The sequence below is a fragment of the Aspergillus neoniger genome, assembly GCF_003184625.1.
Source record: "Aspergillus neoniger CBS 115656 unplaced genomic scaffold BO87scaffold_12, whole genome shotgun sequence".
Classification (NCBI taxonomy): domain Eukaryota; kingdom Fungi; phylum Ascomycota; class Eurotiomycetes; order Eurotiales; family Aspergillaceae; genus Aspergillus; species Aspergillus neoniger.
In genome coordinates, this window is record NW_020291140.1 from 121,908 (window position 1) to 142,483 (window position 20,576).

Genomic DNA, 20,576 nt, shown 5'->3' on the forward strand with positions numbered 1-20,576 from the left:
CCAATCCTGTCCCGGGTACCGGTACCCGAGTATGCCATCTCGAGATTTTCTAGTAATTGACCAACTTTAGTCAACATCTGCATTGCTCGTATTGCAAGTGGCCACGAGCGAAGACCGGAAAAGGACCCTGAAATGCTTGCATTACAAAATTAGCTAGGCCCTAGCTTAATTTTGAAGAGAAATAAATTCCTTCGGTAACTAGGGACATGGGGCAAAAGAAGCTCCCATCTTCGGGATTGGCAACCGAACACACCTGCCCGGGAAAGACCCCGACTCCGGGACCCAACGAGCCCGGCATGAGGTTCCGAAGAATGGAGAGTCATCGCTTGGGGGGTATAAGTGCAAGCAGTCCGGGGAAACTGAAATCTGCTAAAATTCACTTGACATTTTTGCATATTCTTGGGACTTGCCATTGCATTCAATCATGAACTGGCTTTCAGCAAAATCTCATGCTCCCATAATCAAAATCACAATAAAAGATCCTAAACCAAGTTACACAACATGGGACCGGATCGAAGGCACAGTGACGGTGACTGCGCCCAATGACACTAATGTTAATAACACACAGATTACTTTTGAAGGTATGCAACTCATCTAATCCCTCAACCTTTGGCCCAATGACATCTAACAAACATTAGGCTCCTCGCGGGTGTTTTTACCACGGCCAATTACCGAACTTCGTGAACCTACAGCCTGCCACACATTCCTGAAGCTTCAACAGCCCATTGAAACTCCTAACTCGCCTATTCATGTCCCAGGAAGAACTTACAGTTATCCATTCTACTTCGTCATTCCCGAGGAATTGCCCCTCGGATCTTGCATACACGAAAAGAGCAATGGATGTGTCGACTATCGGCATGCTAAGCTTCCACCAACACTGCGATTCCCCAATTTGTCTCAGGAACTGTGTCGGATTGCGTACTCTGTTCGTGCTACGGTTTTCTACCATATAGAAAACGATGGTAATAACGAAAGAACAACTACATCTACAAGAGATATACGGTTCGTCCCTGCGCATCAGTCGAACCACCTCCCGCGAAGCCTGCAGACCTTCATATCATTACAACACAACCCGAAGCAGGACGTGAAGAGCAAAGCATCGCTTTCTCCGTGCAGATTATCTGTGGAAGGGTCTTCCGCAAAATTGACGCAGGGGCGCTGTCATGGGGATTCCTCGAATGGCTCCTTCGACGCATATCTTACCATACCGCTTCGCTTCGAAGCAGCGGGAGAAGCGAAGCCTCCTCAACTACGAAACCTACATTGCACGCTCAAGGCTTCAACATTCTTGGCGACAAGGCCCAGTGTCAAACGGCTCAAGCGTCATGAGGCGCAATACCGACAAGCACATGTCGAGACTATCGCGATGCGATCAGAGGATATCTCATATACGCAATGGGTCAGGCATGAGCCAGCCCCAGGGGACTGTGTTACCCTACATCAGAGCGGCGACAAGCTATACTACACAACATCCATACATCTCCCTATACGCATGCCTCGGAATGGACATCTCATACCATTCTCTACGTGTCTTCTCTCACGAGCCTATCTTCTCGACATGCGTATGTCGTATTCTACGCCCGATTCGAATGGACGTCGTCGATCGTTGGAAGCTACATTACCAATTAACATTGCGGCGTCTTATGAGACGTATATTGAGAAGATACCGCTTTTGAATACATTAGATGAACTATGTTTATCTGATTGGGGTGCCGAGCCACCACCATATCATGGTCATGAATTATCTCGCTCCAGCGATGTTGTGTCCTTGAGAAAGGGACAACATACCGGGGTTTATCACCATCTGATGACTTCCTAACAGCAGGCGCGAGACCAGTCATCACTTTACTAATGAAATGATACTATCACGTCCACCAAAAGGATATGTTCTTCTGCCTCAGGTAGAAGGCAAAGTGTTCCACCAACCTCTTTGTTGATATATCGGCTCTTCACTACTCCATACATCTAATGAAATGCCCGATGAAGGCAATCTTGAAGTGTCATTCAAGAAATGATATTCATTGCCACCACCAACCACGTAGGAGCATTATAATCCAAGATTCACCCTTAGAAGACGTATTACTCTTCTTGTAGTGTATTCCCAGATGAATCCCATGAGGCTTCACATTTTGCCAGGTAGGGGAATGCTTTCTGCTATATTCACGCCATCTACTCTGGTCTGTATAAATCTCATCTTCACCCTCCATTCTTCCTTCTTCTCTCCAACTTCTCCAATCGTCCTTGCCTACCACCATGACCTCGCAAAGTCCCACTATAAAGCTCCTCTAGAGCGATTAATGATACATATTCGAAGTAGTGCTCATTAATGTACATAAAGGTACGTCAAGCTGATAGTATCATTCAATATATATATACAGGCAATATCTACTCTTTCGGACTGTGGTTGTGGGTAGATTTATTATATTACTATATAACTTATATTAGGTACCTACCTAGAGGCCAACCAGTTATTGCTCCTTGAACAATTTGCCCAGGGGCAAAATCCCATATGCGAAAGACTTACCGACGAAAAATGATGGGAATCTAGTCAGAGACACAAGCATAGCATAAGCCATTCAATATCTCAATGCGCCAATCTGAATACTTATACATCGAACGGCAAATAAAAGGACTAGTAGGTCCCAAAGGCAATCACCTTATAGAGAAGGCCGGTCGGCACTGACAATCGGAACAATGCGCAGACTAGCTCATATGTCGTTTGCATTACGACTTGAGACCTTTCATAGAAGAGTATACCAAGGACGAGACGTGGTCACCGAGATTGCCAAGTATGCTGAGAAGGCAGATAAGGGATTCGGTCTGTATTTTGATTACACTAATCAAGACTCTGACTGCTAGCCCCCTTCCACGAAGACAGGGATAGCATAATATCTCGGGCAGAGATATGTAAAAATGGGATCCCTTGCAAAGATCTTGGATCTTTAAGCTGTCTTCAAAGGGTATTTGGTAGATAACGAAGTTGGTTTTGATTGTCATCGGAAAACATCATGACAAAGTGCCGAGATCCAAACTGCAGAGTAAGGGTCCGGCGTAATGTGTAGTTAAGTCAGTGTGTCAATTAAGTGGATCCCCACACGGGTAACTGTACCCAGAATATGTCCCGGCAGAGGGACCAAAAAAAGAAAAACCAAAAACTGGACTCGCCGGGAATCGAACCCGGGACCTCTCCAATGCGAATGGAGCGTCATACCCCTAAACCACAAGCCCAATTTGATGATAAGATGCTTTAGACTCGACTATATGACTCACTCAAGTTATTCTTACCTTCTTTGGCTCCCCGCGCTTATTTTCATGGCCACCAGCTCGATGAAGCCCAATCAACAATGCCCCGATGTCGTATTACTAGCGAAATTACTAACGGCATTGCAACTTCTTAATATGATGATTTTTCTAGTCAAGACTAATATGATTACATAGATCTTCGAAGTTTGCACATTTAGTGTAAATGTACTGCCCGTCGGAAGATTCCGGTCTTCCTAAGATGCCCACGGATCCTGCCTACTTAACATCGGGAACACCCTAGAAACAACCACATAACTATCTAGGTAGTACGTGTATAAGTCTATGCATAAGTCTGATCTTCTTATCGCTTGGTTATTAGTGATTAGTTTGTTTAATGAAGATTTTACTAGCGTTAAGTGCTTGGCTCATTTCACTACTTAATATATATATATCCCTTAATTGAACAAATAATCACTCGTGATTTGCAACTTCGCTGGACTTGATCTTCAACATTAAAGATATTGATGGTGATTGACTCAATGTGTGAATTTGAAATACAGTACTTCACCTCTGCACCCTGAAAGCCGAAGTGACAGGAACCATGAATGTGACATTAACATATGAGGCGTCACTGTAGACAGACGGCGCTGAATTCATCTGGTCCATTGTTTTTGCAACCCCTATATAAAAGGGAGCTTCCGTCCCACTGTTGCGTTCTTTCAAATCCATCTGAACCCATACCATCCATTTTCCATAAATCGGAAGATGGTCATACTCTGACTCCCTAGATCGAGCCTTGAGATACATTTCTGAAGCTTCACCCTCATATATCGGCTTCGAGTCTTAATCAGTATGCACTCACACATTCCCAGGTATATATCACGCTAACAGACAAATCTTCTGTAGATCCTCGGAAACTGCGAAAGATTATACCAACTTTCCTGGCTGATACACCAAACCCAATGACCAAGAAGAACATGGTACCCGACCTATCAGCTTCCAGCGATGAGGATAAAGAAAAAGCATACCCAAGAGGCAAGCCTTAATCTTCAGATGGGAAACCTTCCCACATGCCGACTCTGAACTCAGGGCAGTAGTATATCCTTGTGATTGATGCCCTCAGAATATATTATCAATAAGGAAATTTGGCTGCAATATCTTATCAAACTGTCAGGAAATGTTCACCAACCTGCGACCGATGTCCCACATTCCACTGTCTAACGATGGTGGCATTCCTTCGAGTCAATAAGAAGGGTGTACCGTCTCTTCTATATACGGAACAATTCCATTGGTTTCACTGTAGGTAAAATCATTGTTCTAAATGACAACCGCAATGTGTTATTAACTCTGAGGTAGGCTTGGCTTCAAAGTGTGCGAACGGAATCCGATGATATGCGAGGCACGCACAGATGGTCATGCTTTCTTGGCTGATAGTCAAGAGACAAAGGTCATGCGTCGCGGTGTATGGACCATTCTCCATTTCAACAGGCGAAATATAGATACACCAAGCGATCAAGCACAGGGCTCACTTTGGACAAGGTGAGACGTGCACAGACTATGGGTTGTTTATGGGAACCGCCAGGTACTAGGCATCGATTACGACGAACCTTTCACTCCCGTGGCCAGCGATTCGCACCAGAGATGTTCATGACCAACGTAACAATAAAGAATCATCGCTAGGAACAGTGAGATATCGTTTATACCTAGCCGAGAGCTCAATTTAGAAGAAGGCAAAAGCGCCTATGTGAACTAGCCTACTGGGTATCACGAACGACCACCAGCGCTAATCTACCTACTGAAGATGGCCCTATACGGAATCCGTCAGACGGCCCACCTCTGGCACCGCACCTTTGATGAAAGCAGCAAGAGATTGAATTTATACATTTGCCTGAAGAGGGGGCGTTTGTGCTCAGCATGCAAGAGAACAACTAAAGCTGACAGCTACATATATCACTGCGACATGCCGTCGTCATGTGAAGAGCCAGACAATTTCGGGATGTGAAAATCATTGGCTAAGCGTTCCCGACCATATGACTAGATGACTCAACAGATCAGAGCATTGGATATACAACCCTGCATCCGAATCACGGATATTGCATGAACGGAAAGGCACAACGGATTGGGCTGTTGCGGAACGTCTTTACAAAACAAATATGTATGCCGCTGTCGGCCTTCTGGACTACCACTATACTACAGGTCCAACTCGATGATTGAATGCTTTTCATCTGGTATATTACTCACCCACTCATGTGTCAAATATCGATGACATCAATCATAGCCAAAATTCCGTAAAAGGCTTTTACACACGAACCAGAGAGCACCATCATACCAATGTCTCACTCAACGATGGCGATGGATATGCAATAGAACTCGACACAGGCGGCCTTGAATGGCTGATGCGAGGCGCCCCCAAGATGCGAGCAATTTTGCCGATTATTAGACACCAGGTATTTCTGAAGCAGGAGAAATCACTCGTATGGACTTACTGACAGAGGCCGGTATCGATCATGCTGTCATTCATGCCGGGTTAACCACCAGAGAGAGAGATCAATCATTATAAAATCATTTACTCGAGACCTCGACAAGTGCATGGGATTGGTGATGAGTTACTTGGTCAGGAACCTACAGAATCTGTGCCATAATCTCCAATTCGAAAAGACGGCATACCGGCGTGATGGTTCCTGCAACCTGGCAACCACATGAATACAAACATAATGATGCGGGCATGAGACTACTTGGGTACGCTTTGTACCACTGCAGTGATTACACTAATGATGAGGCTATTGTTGTTTTCATTTTTCTTGGATGGAGGTTGCTACTATCTATTTTCTCATATAGTGACTATCTTGGATTTTCTCAACGTTGTATGTAAAGTCTGATAGCAAGCATACTGGATATTGAAACTATATACATTGGTGTCTTAATTCTTCGAAACAGCACACAACTATATACAATGCAAGCTCAGGGTGGTGTCCCGGTATGTCCACAATACATGTCTTTCGCAAAGATATTTACGCGTGAAATGAAGCTAAGTAGAGTCATAAGATAATCCACTTGACCAGAGGAGTTACGCCAGAATGACAGGGCATTGATACCATGTCAACCCATCTAACATGGATGAATCCTCGTAGCCACTGGTAATGGGCAATCTGCGTCTCATCTCCCTATCCCTTCGCCACTGTTCTCGCAGGAAATCAGCACTTCTTGAGAAGACGGCTGACTTCCACTCTTCGTGTATATTGTTCAGCTTTGCAACAATGATACGTTGATGTGCAGAATTTCTTGCGGACAAGCCCGCAACAACCAGTGGCCAGCACAGTATGTTGTGCGAAGGCGAGTGCGGAGGAAGATGCTGTAAGTTGTTTATGAACTCATCCACTAGAGAGTGAACTGTGCCATTGTCGTCAGATCCATGTGGTAGAAATAGTGCCCTGATGTGGATGCGGCATGCCAAACTGTAAAGGTTCGATGTTATGACATCATTGAGATGCTCCTGGTCCATAGTATTATCATGGGTGAGCTGGCTTTCATAGGCCATTAATTCTTGGTCCAACAGCAAAAGTTCCTGTCGTGCGGAAAGCACGTCGGCAGATTTGCTAGACTGCAAGTTATGAGACAGACGGGATATGCGGTAAATGGCGATGAACAAAGACTGTGAGGTTCCCATGATATGGCCGTGCTGAATTAGGCGGATGATTGACGGGGAGGCGAAGATAGGATCCGCTTGTGCGATCAATAGTTTGGGACCCAAGGAGAAACGAGCTAAGGTAAAAAAGTAGCAAAACATCTCAAATAGATATCCTCTTAACTCAGTGTTCATGCTGCCGCAGTGAATGCGATTTTGCAGCAGAAAAGCCGCTGCATTGAGATGCGGAAGGATTCTCTCGCGGTTCGTAAAATTTTGAGTCTAAGTCTGTCAGTATACTTGCTCAGAAATAACGTGCTGCATTGCAATTCGCATACCTCATGTAGACATAGCAACAGGACGGACAGCGGAGTGTAGTCTAGGTTCATATTAGCGAAATATGAAATGGATGCCTGGGGATGATTTGTACCAGAAAGAAAACCGTCAGATGGCGAAGCGACGGCCATTTCGCTCTCAATTGCTCCTCTGAGGCTAGACACAGCTTGACCGTAGTATTCAGCGGCGGCATGCTGTAATTGTGGGTGGTTACGGTAGTATTTGAGCAAATCTGCCGCAGCTATTGCAAGTACGCAACTGCGCACAACATGACTCTTTGATAAAGCAGGAGAGAGCCACTTCAAGTAATCAGTCCGTCGAGATCCAGTTCTAGTTGATAACCATCTTGGGCTAGCGTTGAGGAAGTGACGGAGCAAGCGGGAGACTATGTCGGGCGTTAGGACTGAGAACACGTTCACCATTCCTTGCGCCTGGTCAGGGAGTAATTTCTCGGCCAATCCCGCCCTTGTCTTCCGGCGTTTGGGCCATACAATCGAGTCAGCAGATTCCCACTGGCATTCAAGGCTGTTACGCTGACAGCCAGTGCAGGAAGGGCGACGCTCATCGCATCTCTTTTTCCGCCGCCGGCATGTCAGACATCCCGATCGAGATCTCACGGGAGGTTTTATACAACGATCGGTAGTTTTCATAAGAAGCGTACCTCGCGTCATAATATCAGCAAGGGTTGTTCGGGCAAGTAAAGGTAGCGGGGAGCCATCATATCATACACTTCAACGTCATCAGAGTTTGGATTTTTGACCTGCGGGGTTGGCTGACGACTTCGCGGAACAGGCCACATGACCTTTACGTTATTCTACTTTTTCAAGTAACGCCACTCGAGTCGGTCGTTCATATAGTATCATTTTATAGAAATTCTATTCAGATTATTTTGACTACCAGAGACTGGCACAGCCTTATATAAGGCCTACAAATTAAATAGAAGATAAATGGTATTATCGGTATTTTTCTGAAGTTTCTAGTCTGCGTTGAACATAATACAAACGGAGTATACATGTTCAGCCTATTATATAGGTATAAATAATAACGAAAGTAAATCTATGGATTCGTGACGAATATTAAAATATCTGGTATAAATCCCAGGTAGATTATAGGACGATTACCGCGACTATCGCGGAGATATCTTAATGTGAGAAAAGCTTCTTTCTTTCTAGATTTCATTACATGGCGGGCGACTCGGGCGGGAACTCCGTTATCTGATGATTGAGTTTTTGCATGGAAATTAAGGTTCAGCCTAACCAGATCCGGCTTGTAATAGCCGCGTTGGCAATTGAAGTATCCAAATCAGGACAACGCTGTATATCCCGGCAATTACTTTTGCCGCCCGTGCTGGACCCTGACGTGCTCTGTGGTAACAGGCATGCGCATGCAGCGGCTGCAGAAAGTGGTGTAATAATGTCAGACTGGAGCTGCAAAGACAGATTGGTCAGGTTGAGTGAAACACTGCTACTGATTAGGTTTCTGCGACGCGTGACACTGCTGAAACCGTTACTTCCATGGGAGCTGATATTATAACTATTTGGTCTTATACGGTGTTATCATGGGCTACGTCCTAACCTAGTACTTGAATTAATAACAAGATTTTATGTACTAAGTTTAATTTCATTTCAATTTGAATAAATTACATACACCCGTTGTAGGGTATACAAAGAAGTAGAAAGCGTACTAATAATGCCGCTATATCTATCTTTCAGGGCCCGCAGAAATGTGATCGCAATCAGCGATCAGCGCAAGCCTTTCTGAGACACACCCACCCCTCTAGCCTCCTAATTAGCCTCCCGAGGCTAATTCATGTTCCGCTCCTAATACAAAGGAAGATTGTAGGCGTCGAAATCGTAGATCCAAGTATCATACGAGGCCTGGTCGAATACACAATCCATGGTAGTCCCGTTGTTGGACCAGAGAGGGCGAAGGGGCCATGCGCAGATCTGCTGGTGCTCGCCTTCATTGTCTCCCTGGAGAACGGTCGCGTTCAGCGTCACAGGAACCACACCGTTCTCCACCCAGTCGATCATGACGGCCATATTGGTTTGCGGGAAAGGTCCGTTCGGTTGTTCGCTGTTTGTGCCGCAATAAGCCATACCGGGGACCAGGTACAGTCGGTAGAACTCGCCCAAGGCGGCAGCACTTGTGTTGAGAGATTCGTTGGGGAACATAATCTTGCGCACAGCCTCGTAGTAGTGGACAGACGAGGCAGTGGGCACACTGGGGTCCTGCTCACCGTGGAAGTGCAGAACCTTACCACCGGATTGCTGGAGGACGCTAAGATCGGGGTTGTGAGTCATCAGGGTGTCCTCGTACATTGTCCATCCCATTTGCATCCAGCCGCGGATGGTGTCATAAGTAACATTGTCAAGAGTTGATAACGTGTCCGCTTCCTGCAGGTTCACAAACTTCGCCACAAACTCGCCCCCGTTACCGTCAATACTGAGGCCCCAGGTGCCGGTTTCTGAGTCGTAGGTGGTCTCAGCATCGTCAAAGTCCGCACCGGGTTGGAAGTACAAGTAGGCCTGACGACCCTGGGTGTCCTTCAAACCGGCGAGCAGTGTCTGAACCAACTCGACGGCTTCTTTGGTGACGGTACCGTTCTGCGCAGGGGTCGAGCTCATGGACTGCCGTTTACTAAATCCGAGACCAAGACTGCTGCCACCGGAGCTGGCCGCGCAGTAGTAGGGAGCGCCGATCAAGGAGGTGTAGTTGAAATGCAGCTTGCATAGGTCGGAGCGGGCGACAACTCCGTCTGCGCGACCATCCAGCGGATCGCAAGCAGCGATGGTGGCGTTTACAATCAGCTCCAACTCGCACGGAGGGGGGTAGTAATCCATGGTCTGTTCAACGACGTTGGGAACCAGGTGGTTGATTTGCTGATGGGCGAAGCGGAAAGCCGGCGCACCGACAATGATTCCGTCGTAATCATAGCCATACCGCTGGGCCTGAGACCAGCCCTCACGGCCACCCTCAGAGCACGACTGATAGTAGGTATAGACCTTGTCATTTCCAGTGTTATACACATTGCGGGTGAGTTGCCGGCCGATTTCCATCATCTCATGGATACCTTGGTAGCCGAACATGAAGGTGTTTTGCCAGTCGACAGTGCCATTGGCAAGAAGGAAGACGTCGTCAAAGGATTGACCATTGAACCCACCGTCGGTGAGGCCGGCGACCGCTCCATACATGAGACCACCAGGCAAGGATCCAGAGGTACTGGAACCCTCGTTAATCTCGTATGCCTCGCCACCGGTGGTAAGGAACCGATTCTTGAAATCAGCCGGGGCGGGCAGCCAGTAAGTGAGGGCCACTCGGTCATTTCGACCGGTGTGGGTGTAGTTGAAGGTGACATCGCAGTAGCTGATGGTAGCAGCCGGATAGAAGTTGGAGCTGCTGATGGACACATTCGAATGGATGGTAGTCGAGACGGAGCTGGAAATCATGGAGATGCCCTGGAAGGTGCCATCTGCAGGCAACGCAGCCTTGATGTAGGCATCGTTACAAACATCAGAGAGGCTCGCGGTATGAGCAGCCCCTACTGCCGCAGCTAAGGGGAGAATATTTCTCATATTGAAAAAGATAGAATGAATGCGGAAAGATCTTGAATGAATGTAGAAGAATGAATGTGGTTCTGGACAGGCTCATCGGATACAGCGGGTGGCTTTCGCTTTTAAGCTGCGAATTTCAGAAACCGTTGGAAACTTGAGAAAGTTGGACTCGTATGCATGAATACAAGTAAGTTGCAAACGCGTAGGAGATGACACATGCAGTCGCAGATTAAACGGTCGAGCCGTCTCGCATCACCAAGGAAAATCACGCTATGGTATGCTTCACGGAACTGTAATTGCCAGGGACTTCGTTATTGCCATTAAGCTTCCCGGGCCGCGAGCCACAGACCCACTGAGTGACGACTCCCCGGAGGTCGGAGGGCCAATTTGAGTTCATAACCGATCCTTACAACTGTATGTAGACCTCATGACTGCATGACCAAATTAAGTCTGCAGATGACATACTTTTAGCAGATACGAAACGATCGTTAGTGGCATCTACTGGTCGTTTACAGTGATGTATAGCAGGCACCACCGCTTGCTTGCAAAGTAATGTTTTGCAGTGATTGAGAAACCGCAAAGAAATAGAATATCTTGCCAAGCTAGTGGGCTGGAAGGTTCAGAGGCCCACTGATAACACTAATGCCTTTCACGCATTTATTCACAGTGACTAGCGCCGCGTAAGCTCCCGCCTTTCCATACATCTCCGTACTCTGCCCTAGTCCAAGGTCAATCTCCGTACCTGCAGCAGATACGGGGCAGCGGGGCGGGATCGTTCGTCTCACCCAAGGTCTGAATATTCTTCTCAGCCTTGATACTGATAGTCCGGTTCAATCTTATTCCCGTGGTAGAGTGTATACGTCAGCACGAGCTGCACGGAGATAGCTCCGTGAAGAAAGCTTCAATGGCTCAGAACTCAGAGCAAGCCGACGGCCGAGAGGGTCAGTCGAAAGGACTATAAGAGCCAAGTGGCGGCCGGTTTATTCTTCGAATTACACAGCATAACTTTCTTCCAATTCACTTTGTCAGTACCGCCTCATTGCGGTCTCTACACAATGCTCCGCAATACTCTCCCCACGCTTTTGGGCCTGGCATCCGCTTCTTCCGCTGTGCTTTACGAAACCAAGATTGAGACCAATTATGGCTCGGTCCAGGGTTATCCGGCTTTCAACAGCAGTAATACCGGCAACCTGACGCACTGGAAAGAGATCACTGTGTGGAAGGGCATCCCGTTTGCTGCAACCACCGGAGGTACTAATCGTTGGAAAGCACCGCAGCCCGCAAGTCCATGGAACGGAACGCTTGACGCGCGCAATTGGGGCCCTGTCTGCCCCTCCGCTACGACCGGAGACAACAGTTACACCATTAACGAGGATTGTCTCAATTTGAACATTTGGAGTCCGGCCACCTCTACCGACGCCAAGCTTCCGGTGGTCATGTGGAGTTATCCCGCGGAGTCAACTGCGGCAGATCCTCTCTTCGACGGCGGTGGTATGGCTGACAAGGGGATTGTCTTTGTCAATTACAACTATCGGACTGGGCCTTTTGGATGGCTTGCCCACTCCGAGCTCTCGGAAGAATTTGAGAAGGTGACTGGGTCCAACAGCTCAGGTAATTGGGGAATGCTAGATCAGTTCGCTGCTTTGAAATGGATTCATGCCAATATTGAGGCCTTTGGTGGTGATCCGAACCAGATTACCGTCCAAGGTCAATCGGCAGGCTCTGCGGCCACCCAGCATATATTCTACAGCAACTTGACCAAGGGGCTGATTGTTGGTGCCATCATTGATAGTGGTGTCCGTGACCCCCATGACCCCCTTTGCACTAGCCTTGCCGAAGCTTATACCACGCTGGATGATGCGCTGGATGATGGCAATACCTACCTCTCAAATCTGGGAGTGTCCAGTATCGCTGAAGCCCGCAACCTCAGCATGGAGGCATTGATTGACGGAGCGACTGGGTCCACTCGCGAAGATACCATCATGTTCGAGGCAGTCCTTGACTATTACGCCATGCCGGATACCTACCTCAACATCCTGAAGAAGGGCCTTGCTCACAACGTCCCCGTCATCACCGGTAACAACTAGGACGAGAATGGCGCTACCTACGGCCTCGACATCTCACTCGCGGAGTACTTTGAGGATCTCAACGAAACCTACAGTGGGGAGTGGGTTGAGCGGTTCTTTGATCTCTATCTGGCCAATGACTCGACGACCGCTTCAGGCGCATACAACTCTATGTTCACCGACCGCTCCAAGGTGGGCACCTGGCTCTGGACCCAGATGTGGTACACCAAGAAGAGCAGCCCGGTTTGGAACTACTTCTGAGACCACGCTCCCCCTGGCCAGAGCTCTGGCGCTTATCACGGGTCGGAAATCAACTATGTATCGAACAATCTTTATGCCACCGACAAACCCTGGACTGCCGAGGATTACGCCATCGCCAAGAATATGAACCACTACTGGGCCAGCTTTATCAAGACCAGAAACCCCAACACTCAGGCCGAAGGTGCTACCGAGTGGCCTGCAGTAAACACCTCCAAGCTGGTGCAGCATGTCGGCGATGGGTGGGGTCAGATTCCGATTGCCTGGAGCAAGAAGGTCAAGCTTTTTGAGGATTGGTTTGCCACCCTTGTGGCATACTAAGGTTTGAGAACAATGCCAATACGCGTGTTAGGAGGTCAAGTCACCTGGGACCATAACATTGGCGCATTTGCGCGAATGTGACCTTGAGATAGTCTTCATCATCTACCAATCCGTGTTTACGGCTTTTTATCTCTTCTTTTCGTTTCATCGATGTATGCGACATTTGTTATATTCTTTCTGACTCTCTTATCGCCATCGCTTGTGTTGTATTTATTACTAGTCCATATACCTCAACGAACAGGTACTTCGTTGATCACCAGCCTCAATATAACCATCACTAACACCCCCTGAAAGATAACTTTCCGAAATGGAAAGGGAGTCGAAACAAATATTTGCCGATCACTCAGATAATCCTTACATAAATTCGGCTAGATAGATACTACCAAGAAACACAATCCTACATTCTTCTATTCCACAGGCTCCACCTGCTTAACAACCCGAGCCGGGGATCCCACAGCAACACTAAAAGGAGGAACATGTTTCGTGACAACAGCCCCAGTCCCAATCGTACAACCTTTACCAATATGAACGCCCGCCAAAATAGAAACTCCGGCTCCAATCCAGCAGTCGTCACCGATAACCACCTCTTTCGCAAATTCAACCCCATTCCTCCGGGACTCAACACTGGTCTCATGCGTGGCAGCCAGAATGCTCACATTAGGGCCGAAGGCCACACGGTCACCTATGATAATTAGGGAGCAGTCGAGGATGGTGGTACTATGAATTCGTTACTTAAGTACATAGAGAAGGAATGAATTGAAGTCAGCATACTTGAAATTAGCATAAAAGCCGTCTCCAATTTTGATATTGCACCCGTAATCGACCATCAGCGGGGGCTCAATAAAGGCACCTTTGCCAACGGACCCCAGTAGCTGCTTTAGCAGATTCTCGCGCTGCTGTGTAAGATCTTCGAATGATATGTCTTCAGGAATGGGCGCATTGTATTTTGACATTAGCTTGCGAGCTCGGTAACGGCTTTGCATGAGTTCTGGGGCGAGGGGGTCGTATCTAATATGTGAATTAGATCCTGGGGCACGGTGTTTGCAGGTATTGTTGCTCGAGGCTTACAGCATCCCTGATATCATACGTTCATATTGCTCGCACCAAGGCGTGTTCGCTAGGGATTTGGCGGTTGCGATTAGACTAAGGTTCTTTTCTGTTGAAGGTTCCATCGTAGTGGTCGCTTAATGTGTAAAATGACAGTGGGATAGATGGTTCTGATGGTGCATATGGACAGGAGTTAGTCAATAGGATCTAAGCCTGGTCGTTGTGTGACTTATAGGGCTGGCGATGAGGGGCTGTGGCGTTGATATGATGTGTTGTCTCAGCTGTAGATGTTTGATGCAGTATGCCAAGATATTGATGTACCCGAAGGGTAATTAGCTTGATATATTACTGATAAGACTAGAGCTGAACAGGTGATTATAGAGTGTGTCCTCAAATAAATGAGGATTAACAATTTGCCTGGTTCGGACAAGAAGGATGGCATTGCTTGGTGTTACCGTCGTTGAGTCAATTCATGTACATAAGCTGGACTTCCAGGCAATGATTACAGTTTTCCTCTTATTGTTATTGTACCCACTGATGGCCTTGTAGCAAGATAAGAATAACTGATCGTCAGGCGTTGATCCTTTGCCCTATACCTGGAGCGCGGCTATTAATTTGCCAAAGAGGACTAGCGTGAGACTGTAATTTGTGGGCCGGCCAAAGTGGATGGACCATTAACACAACAGGAAATCTCGACACAACGTAACACTTTAGCAGTGATACCATGCAACATGCTAATTACAACACCCAAGAACCCCTTCAAAGGCGCGTAGCGTGATCGCTGTCTTGCTTGCCACAGGCGGGGCAGTCTGGAGCGTTGATGAGACCCAGCGTGTGACGTGGATGTCGGAAGGAACCGTCCATTCGACTTCGGACGTTGTCCAGTTCATGGCAACAAGCCAGCTGTCTTTCCCATCTGCACTAGTCCTCAAGTACGCGAAGACCTTTTCGTTATGATAGTCCAGATCTTCAAAGCCACCGTAGACGAACGCATCCTTGTATAGCTTTCGATGCTGTATCGCCTGCTGCCAGTACTGCCAAACGGATAGTTCACCTTTGCTCTGCCGGGGAAAAGACATCTGTGTCTCCACATTAACAGTCTCATAATCATCATTTACTCTCATCCAGGGTGTTGCATCAGGGACTGTGAAGCCTGCATGCGGGGCAGCACTCCATTGCATCGGGGTGCGAGCGTGGTCTCTCGCCTTTTTCTGCAAGAGCGTCCTAGCCTTAGCCAGGCCTTCGGTCCCAACAGGGTGGAGCTCTTTGGATTTGTTCCAGAAGTTGACCGACTCAACATCCTTGTACTCGGTGTCTGGATCCCACTCGAGGGGAAAATTGCGCATACCAATCTCCTGGCCCTGATAAAGGAATATGGTCCCACCTAGCGTTGTCTCCAGAAGCGCTAGTAGCTTGGCTCCACGCTCTCTAAACTCATCCGAGTCATTGGTGTAGCGGGACACTGACCGCGCCTGATCGTGGCATTCCAGGAAGATGGCGTTCCAGCCGTCCCACTCTTTCATTCGTTTCTGCCATCCGGACAAAATGCCTTTCAACTCGGTCAACTTCCAGTCGCGCAAGCTCCACTTGGAATCTCCCTTGGTTTTTATATCTTCAATTTCCATGTGATCGAATTTGAACGCCATATTAAGCTCTTTTGCTGTGGAGCCAACCGTCTTGATGATTTCCTCGATGTCGGTGACGTAAGGCGTTTCTCCCACAGTGATGGTGTCGTACTTGGATAATACATTGTCGTAGATGCCGTGCATAAATTCGTGGAATCTTGGCCCGTTTGTGTAGAACTGCTCGCCAGGCTGGTATTTAGAGGCTGGATCAATGATAGGGGCATCTGGGAAAGACTGGTCCTTTGAAATGAGGTTGATGACATCCATGCGGAACCCGCAAACCCCACGACGCAGCCAAAACTCCATAACCTGTAGTTATTACCGATCAGCAACACCATCCATCCAGACAACTCGAGCGCCCGAGGTTCCAACTCACATCATACACCGCTGCAACAACTTCTGGATTCTCCCAATTGAGCTCGACTTGCGCCGACGTGTGCAAAGTCAAATAGAACTCCTGAGTTTCCTCATGCCAAGTCCAAGCACTGTGTACATCGCCCAGAATCTGCGCCCAGTTGTTTGGAGGAACTGGTTTTCCTTCAGCGTCAAATCCCTTCGCCGGCCTCCAAATATACCAATCACGCTTAGGGGAATATTTGGAGCTCGCAGACTCGACAAACCAAGAGTGCTGATCGGACGTATGATTGACCACAAGATCCATCATGAGTTTCATATCATGATCCCTCAACGCTTTTATCAATAAGTCAACGTCCGATAAGGTACCATACCGCGGATCGATGGATTTGTAGTCTGCGATATCGTAGCCCATGTCGACTTGTGGGGACGTATAGACTGTATGAGAAGATATCAGGCATTTGTTTCATATTATAGCTGCGCTTAAGACCGAACTGATTCAACTCACTCGGACTAAGCCATACAATATCAACACCCAAGCTCTTCAAATAAGAAATCTTTTCAATAAAACCGGCCACGTCACCCCATCCATTGGTTTTGCTTGTAGGTTTACCACAGTTGAAGCTTGCGGGATACACTTGATACACCACCGCCTCTTTCCACCATTTTGGGGTTGAGTAATTAGATTTGGGACACATGGTACACATAAAAGTTTGGTTGAAAGAGAGACTGGAAATCTTACTCAGGGGAACGCTTGGTAAGACTGAAGGAGACCAGAAAGTTTGGAAGAAAGCCATGGTTGCGGGGTCAGGGAAACGTATTTATTTAGTCCATCGACCATATTATGTCACATCAGAAGGACCTTACCATACGAGTCAGAGTGCTGTCGATGGCAGGGCTTAGCGTCATTGGGCAAAATTGGCGCATGATGCCCGGACAATCATTGCCGACTTTACCGCATACCAAAGAGAGTTGAATGCATTTGTACTTTGCACTTCTCCACATAATATTCCCCAAAAAACTACTTGAATGTCCGCCACTGGGTGGGCATAGGTAGCTGATAGCGGTCGGGTTAGTCTCCTGTCAGGGAAATACGCCAGAACGTGTGGATTATATGATCAAGCAAGAGGTGAATTCCTAAACACACTAATTCAGACTAGAATAGCAAGTATTACCTTCGGCATCGAAACTAAGGAAGAAAAACCTCAAGGCAACCTTCTTGTCAGTCCATCTGCATCAAGTAGCCTGACAAGACCAAGCATAACCCTCAATGCCTCCTTCCGTCGACGGCGATTGCAAAGATTGTAAAACTCCGAGTGATATAGATGGAGGCGCTTGTCTGGGCGCTCTCCATGCAAGAGAGCGTCTAAGTATTCGCGGGGTGGGTCTGCCATAGTAAGCTGAAGATTTGTGCTATCCATAAAGATAACAAAGGCTCTACGAGACAGGTTCCTTTGGTATGCCACCACCTTTTGCAGTAACAACTGTGCTACTTGGCCTTTAAAGTTGTAGTCACCATCCTTGGCAACCTGTCAAGACGTGTCAGTGCATGTCGCACGCTTAGGACGGAGCGAGACTGACCGAAAATACTACCAATGGAGAATGTGGTATAGAACAATCGAGTAGCACCCCTTCACACTCGACTTCGCCTCGCATACCTGTGACCTCAAAGCTCATGGTATGGATACGTGAAGATTGCCTTGATCATCTTAGTTTCACCAGGTGGAGGCGAGAGTAACCAGTTACTTACAGAGGTTTGTCCAGGTGCACGCGGCGCAAGATGATCTCCATGAAGCTAAATACGGCTTGCTTGGACGCGTCGAAGAAAACATCGGAATTGAGCATCTCGCATAGAGGTCGAAAAACCGGCAGGAAAATGTTGCGCCTGTATCGGGCACGGGTTGCTGTTCGCCAAAGATTCTTTAACTCGTTTTCTGTCGGTTCGGCAATTTCCATGGCGAGCGATTCGAATTCTGACATATGTGAGCATCTCCAAGACAACTATGAACGAAAGTGTACAAGTCCAACCTTCATCTCCATCCTTGGGAAGATCATAATCTCCAAGTATTTCGTCGAGAGAGGCGTTAAAATGCCGTACTAGCCTCAAAGCCTCAAGTTGGTTCGATGTCCAATTGTTAGGAGAATGGAATAATAATGGGAAAGGAGGCATGTTGACAGTCGTGCCGTAAGTACAAGGAAGAATGAATCAATCGATGCTGTGTTGTGAACGACCTTCTTTTTGAAGTGATATTCAAGTGATTCTTTCTCGACGGGGAGGATCTGTCAGTTTGCCATGATGGAAGGTGCAAACGGGATAGGGTATCGTTATATGATGCACTTCCATATTTGGGGACAGTGAATAACTTGCACACCACTGGAATTCCGAACCAAATGAAGGATGTGAATATCAAATTAATCTTATAGTATATGAAAACAAGTGAAGAGGCTAGCTGTGAATGAAATGATATGATGCCTGCAGGCAGCAATTTCACCTTCCCAGTCTGGTTAGTGCTGACTCAGATCGGGATGCCATCTCGCACTCCATCAAGCCTGAACAGAACACGAATCCTCGACCACCATGAAAGCGACCAGGAAAAGCGCCCCAAAGTCCCGCACGGGATGTATTACCTGCAAGTAAGTAGACAGAATCTGCATGAGACATGTGTCTAATTCATCAGGACTCGTCGCGTCAAATGCGATGAAACCAAACCCTGTTGTATACGGTGCGTGCGATCAAATCGCACATGTGGGGGATACACATCGCTTGAATCCACCAAGGTTGTGGATACAATTAAAGCATACAATATTCCGTTCAAAGTTCCAGGCAGTAGATTGGATCGCCAGCTCCTCCATTTCTACTGTGTCGAGGCCGCTTCGGGCCTTTCGAGTTTCTCCGACGCGGACTTCTGGAGTCGACTCGTGTTGCAAAGATGTCACTATCAACCTGTGATACGCAACGCACTTGTCACACTGAGTGCTATATATTGGGATTATAAGTTCAAAGATGATGCCAGGCCAGAGTCCGACCGTCCATCGCTGCAGCATCTGCAACTAATCGCCAAATCCCACAAGCAGCTAAGGATGCATCTTCGCTCGCCGGACGCATCAATTGAAGTTGCTTTGATCTGCAGCGTGGTGTTTTACACCTTTGAGGCTCTTCTAGGCAATGCTGTACAGGCGATTCGACACCTCGATCAGGGGCTGATCCTGCTGGAACGAAGTCTGGCTACAGCGCCCGTGCAGAACGCCACAGATGTCCTTATTCCACGTTTAAAAGTCTTGTTCGCCAGCCTGGACATTCAAGCAAGCACATACAATGCAAACCGTCGACCCATATTGTCTCTGATCTCGCCATTAGAACAGTCCGGGCTCGTCCCGCTCATCCTAGACAGTTTCACCATGGCGGATGCACAAATGGCACTCACCAAGTTGCAAAATTGGATGTTGCACCATCTTGCGTCTTCCTACCCATATAAGAAGAAAGGCCTGCAGCTTCTACCAGCGGACATCCTTGTAGAGCGACATCACTTATATGACCAATTGACGAGATATATAAAGACTGTGAGCGCGTGTTCGACCCACCTTTCTAGCCCGAGCACGGCAAATAGTCTGCTCCTCCGACTGCAAGCTCGGATGTTCCGCACTATCGTGGCCGAGGATGTTCCGTCCCTGCAGTTTACGAACAGTGACTCACTGCGGAAATGCTTACAAGATATATCGGCCATTTTGGAAAGTATGTCGGGTTATTCCTCCACACAGGGCACCACTGCGCAGAGATCGTTCACATTGAGTACCCAGCTCGTCGCAGCGCTTTACTATATCTGTATGAAAAGCAATCATCCCAGTATAGTAGACACTGCACTTTCACTACTGCGACACAAGAGGCTGCCACACCGCGATGGGGTTTGGGACGCACGGACGGTGGAAGCGGTGGTGCATGGCATCCGACGTTCCAGCAAGCTGCCTGAATGGCGAATAGGTGGACAGGAAGCTACAGAATATCGACTAGAGTATGCCAATGAGAACCTTATCAACGCAGTTGGAGAAGGGGGCTTGTATGAGATACGGGAAATGCTGCGACGTCATGAGCAGTATCTCATGCGTGGCGACTCTCCTAGCTTAGTATCTGGTCTTATCTGACCCCCAC

At 47.6% G+C, this 20,576-nt stretch overlaps 7 protein-coding genes and 1 non-coding gene across 8 annotated transcripts; 3 read left to right on the forward strand and 5 right to left on the reverse strand.

Moving 5' to 3' along the window:
* Positions 1 to 11: 11 nt before the first annotated feature.
* Positions 12 to 1,936, forward strand: BO87DRAFT_356516 (uncharacterized protein). Its single transcript, XM_025621374.1, has 2 exons — positions 12 to 581; positions 639 to 1,936. Exons 1-2 carry the CDS (start codon positions 425 to 427, stop codon positions 1,817 to 1,819), a joined length of 1,338 nt encoding a protein of 445 aa, XP_025480804.1. The 5' UTR covers positions 12 to 424; the 3' UTR covers positions 1,820 to 1,936.
* Positions 1,937 to 3,156: 1,220 nt separating this feature from the next.
* BO87DRAFT_t128 lies at positions 3,157 to 3,228 on the reverse strand. The gene has a single exon. It is a non-coding gene; the product is annotated as a tRNA-Ala (tRNA).
* Positions 3,229 to 6,310: 3,082 nt separating this feature from the next.
* Positions 6,311 to 7,626, reverse strand: BO87DRAFT_306202 (uncharacterized protein; the record flags this gene model as incomplete). The annotated part of the gene is made up of 3 exons (XM_025619356.1): positions 6,311 to 7,150; positions 7,207 to 7,247; positions 7,299 to 7,626. The coding sequence occupies 3 exons, from the start codon at positions 7,624 to 7,626 to the stop codon at positions 6,311 to 6,313; spliced, it is 1,209 nt and encodes a 402-aa protein (XP_025480805.1).
* A 1,291-nt stretch (positions 7,627 to 8,917) lies between these two features.
* On the reverse strand, positions 8,918 to 10,779 carry BO87DRAFT_433975 (tannase and feruloyl esterase; the record flags this gene model as incomplete). The annotated part of the gene is made up of 1 exon (XM_025627690.1): positions 8,918 to 10,779. One exon carries the CDS (start codon positions 10,777 to 10,779, stop codon positions 9,025 to 9,027), a length of 1,755 nt encoding a protein of 584 aa, XP_025480806.1. The 3' UTR covers positions 8,918 to 9,024.
* Positions 10,780 to 11,813: 1,034 nt separating this feature from the next.
* Positions 11,814 to 13,403, forward strand: BO87DRAFT_424831 (carboxylesterase; the record flags this gene model as incomplete). The annotated part of the gene is made up of 3 exons (XM_025627261.1): positions 11,814 to 12,818; positions 12,846 to 13,016; positions 13,107 to 13,403. The coding sequence occupies 3 exons, from the start codon at positions 11,814 to 11,816 to the stop codon at positions 13,401 to 13,403; spliced, it is 1,473 nt and encodes a 490-aa protein (XP_025480807.1).
* A 1,596-nt stretch (positions 13,404 to 14,999) lies between these two features.
* On the reverse strand, positions 15,000 to 17,198 carry BO87DRAFT_375519 (glycoside hydrolase family 13 protein; the record flags this gene model as incomplete). The annotated part of the gene is made up of 3 exons (XM_025623062.1): positions 16,938 to 17,198; positions 16,452 to 16,867; positions 15,000 to 16,384 (listed from the first exon to the last, which is right to left on the reverse strand). Coding segments are annotated over exons 1-3 (1,802 nt in total), but the record flags the coding sequence as incomplete, so codon positions are not given.
* Positions 17,199 to 17,568: 370 nt separating this feature from the next.
* On the reverse strand, positions 17,569 to 18,844 carry BO87DRAFT_405880 (uncharacterized protein). Its single transcript, XM_025625966.1, has 4 exons — positions 18,458 to 18,844; positions 18,180 to 18,402; positions 18,011 to 18,128; positions 17,569 to 17,958 (listed from the first exon to the last, which is right to left on the reverse strand). The coding sequence occupies exons 1-4, from the start codon at positions 18,597 to 18,599 to the stop codon at positions 17,635 to 17,637; spliced, it is 807 nt and encodes a 268-aa protein (XP_025480809.1). The 5' UTR covers positions 18,600 to 18,844; the 3' UTR covers positions 17,569 to 17,634.
* A 163-nt stretch (positions 18,845 to 19,007) lies between these two features.
* On the forward strand, positions 19,008 to 20,569 carry BO87DRAFT_424835 (Zn(II)2Cys6 transcription factor; the record flags this gene model as incomplete). Its single annotated transcript, XM_025627262.1, has 2 exons — positions 19,008 to 19,063; positions 19,108 to 20,569. The coding sequence occupies 2 exons, from the start codon at positions 19,008 to 19,010 to the stop codon at positions 20,567 to 20,569; spliced, it is 1,518 nt and encodes a 505-aa protein (XP_025480810.1).
* Positions 20,570 to 20,576: the final 7 nt, after the last annotated feature.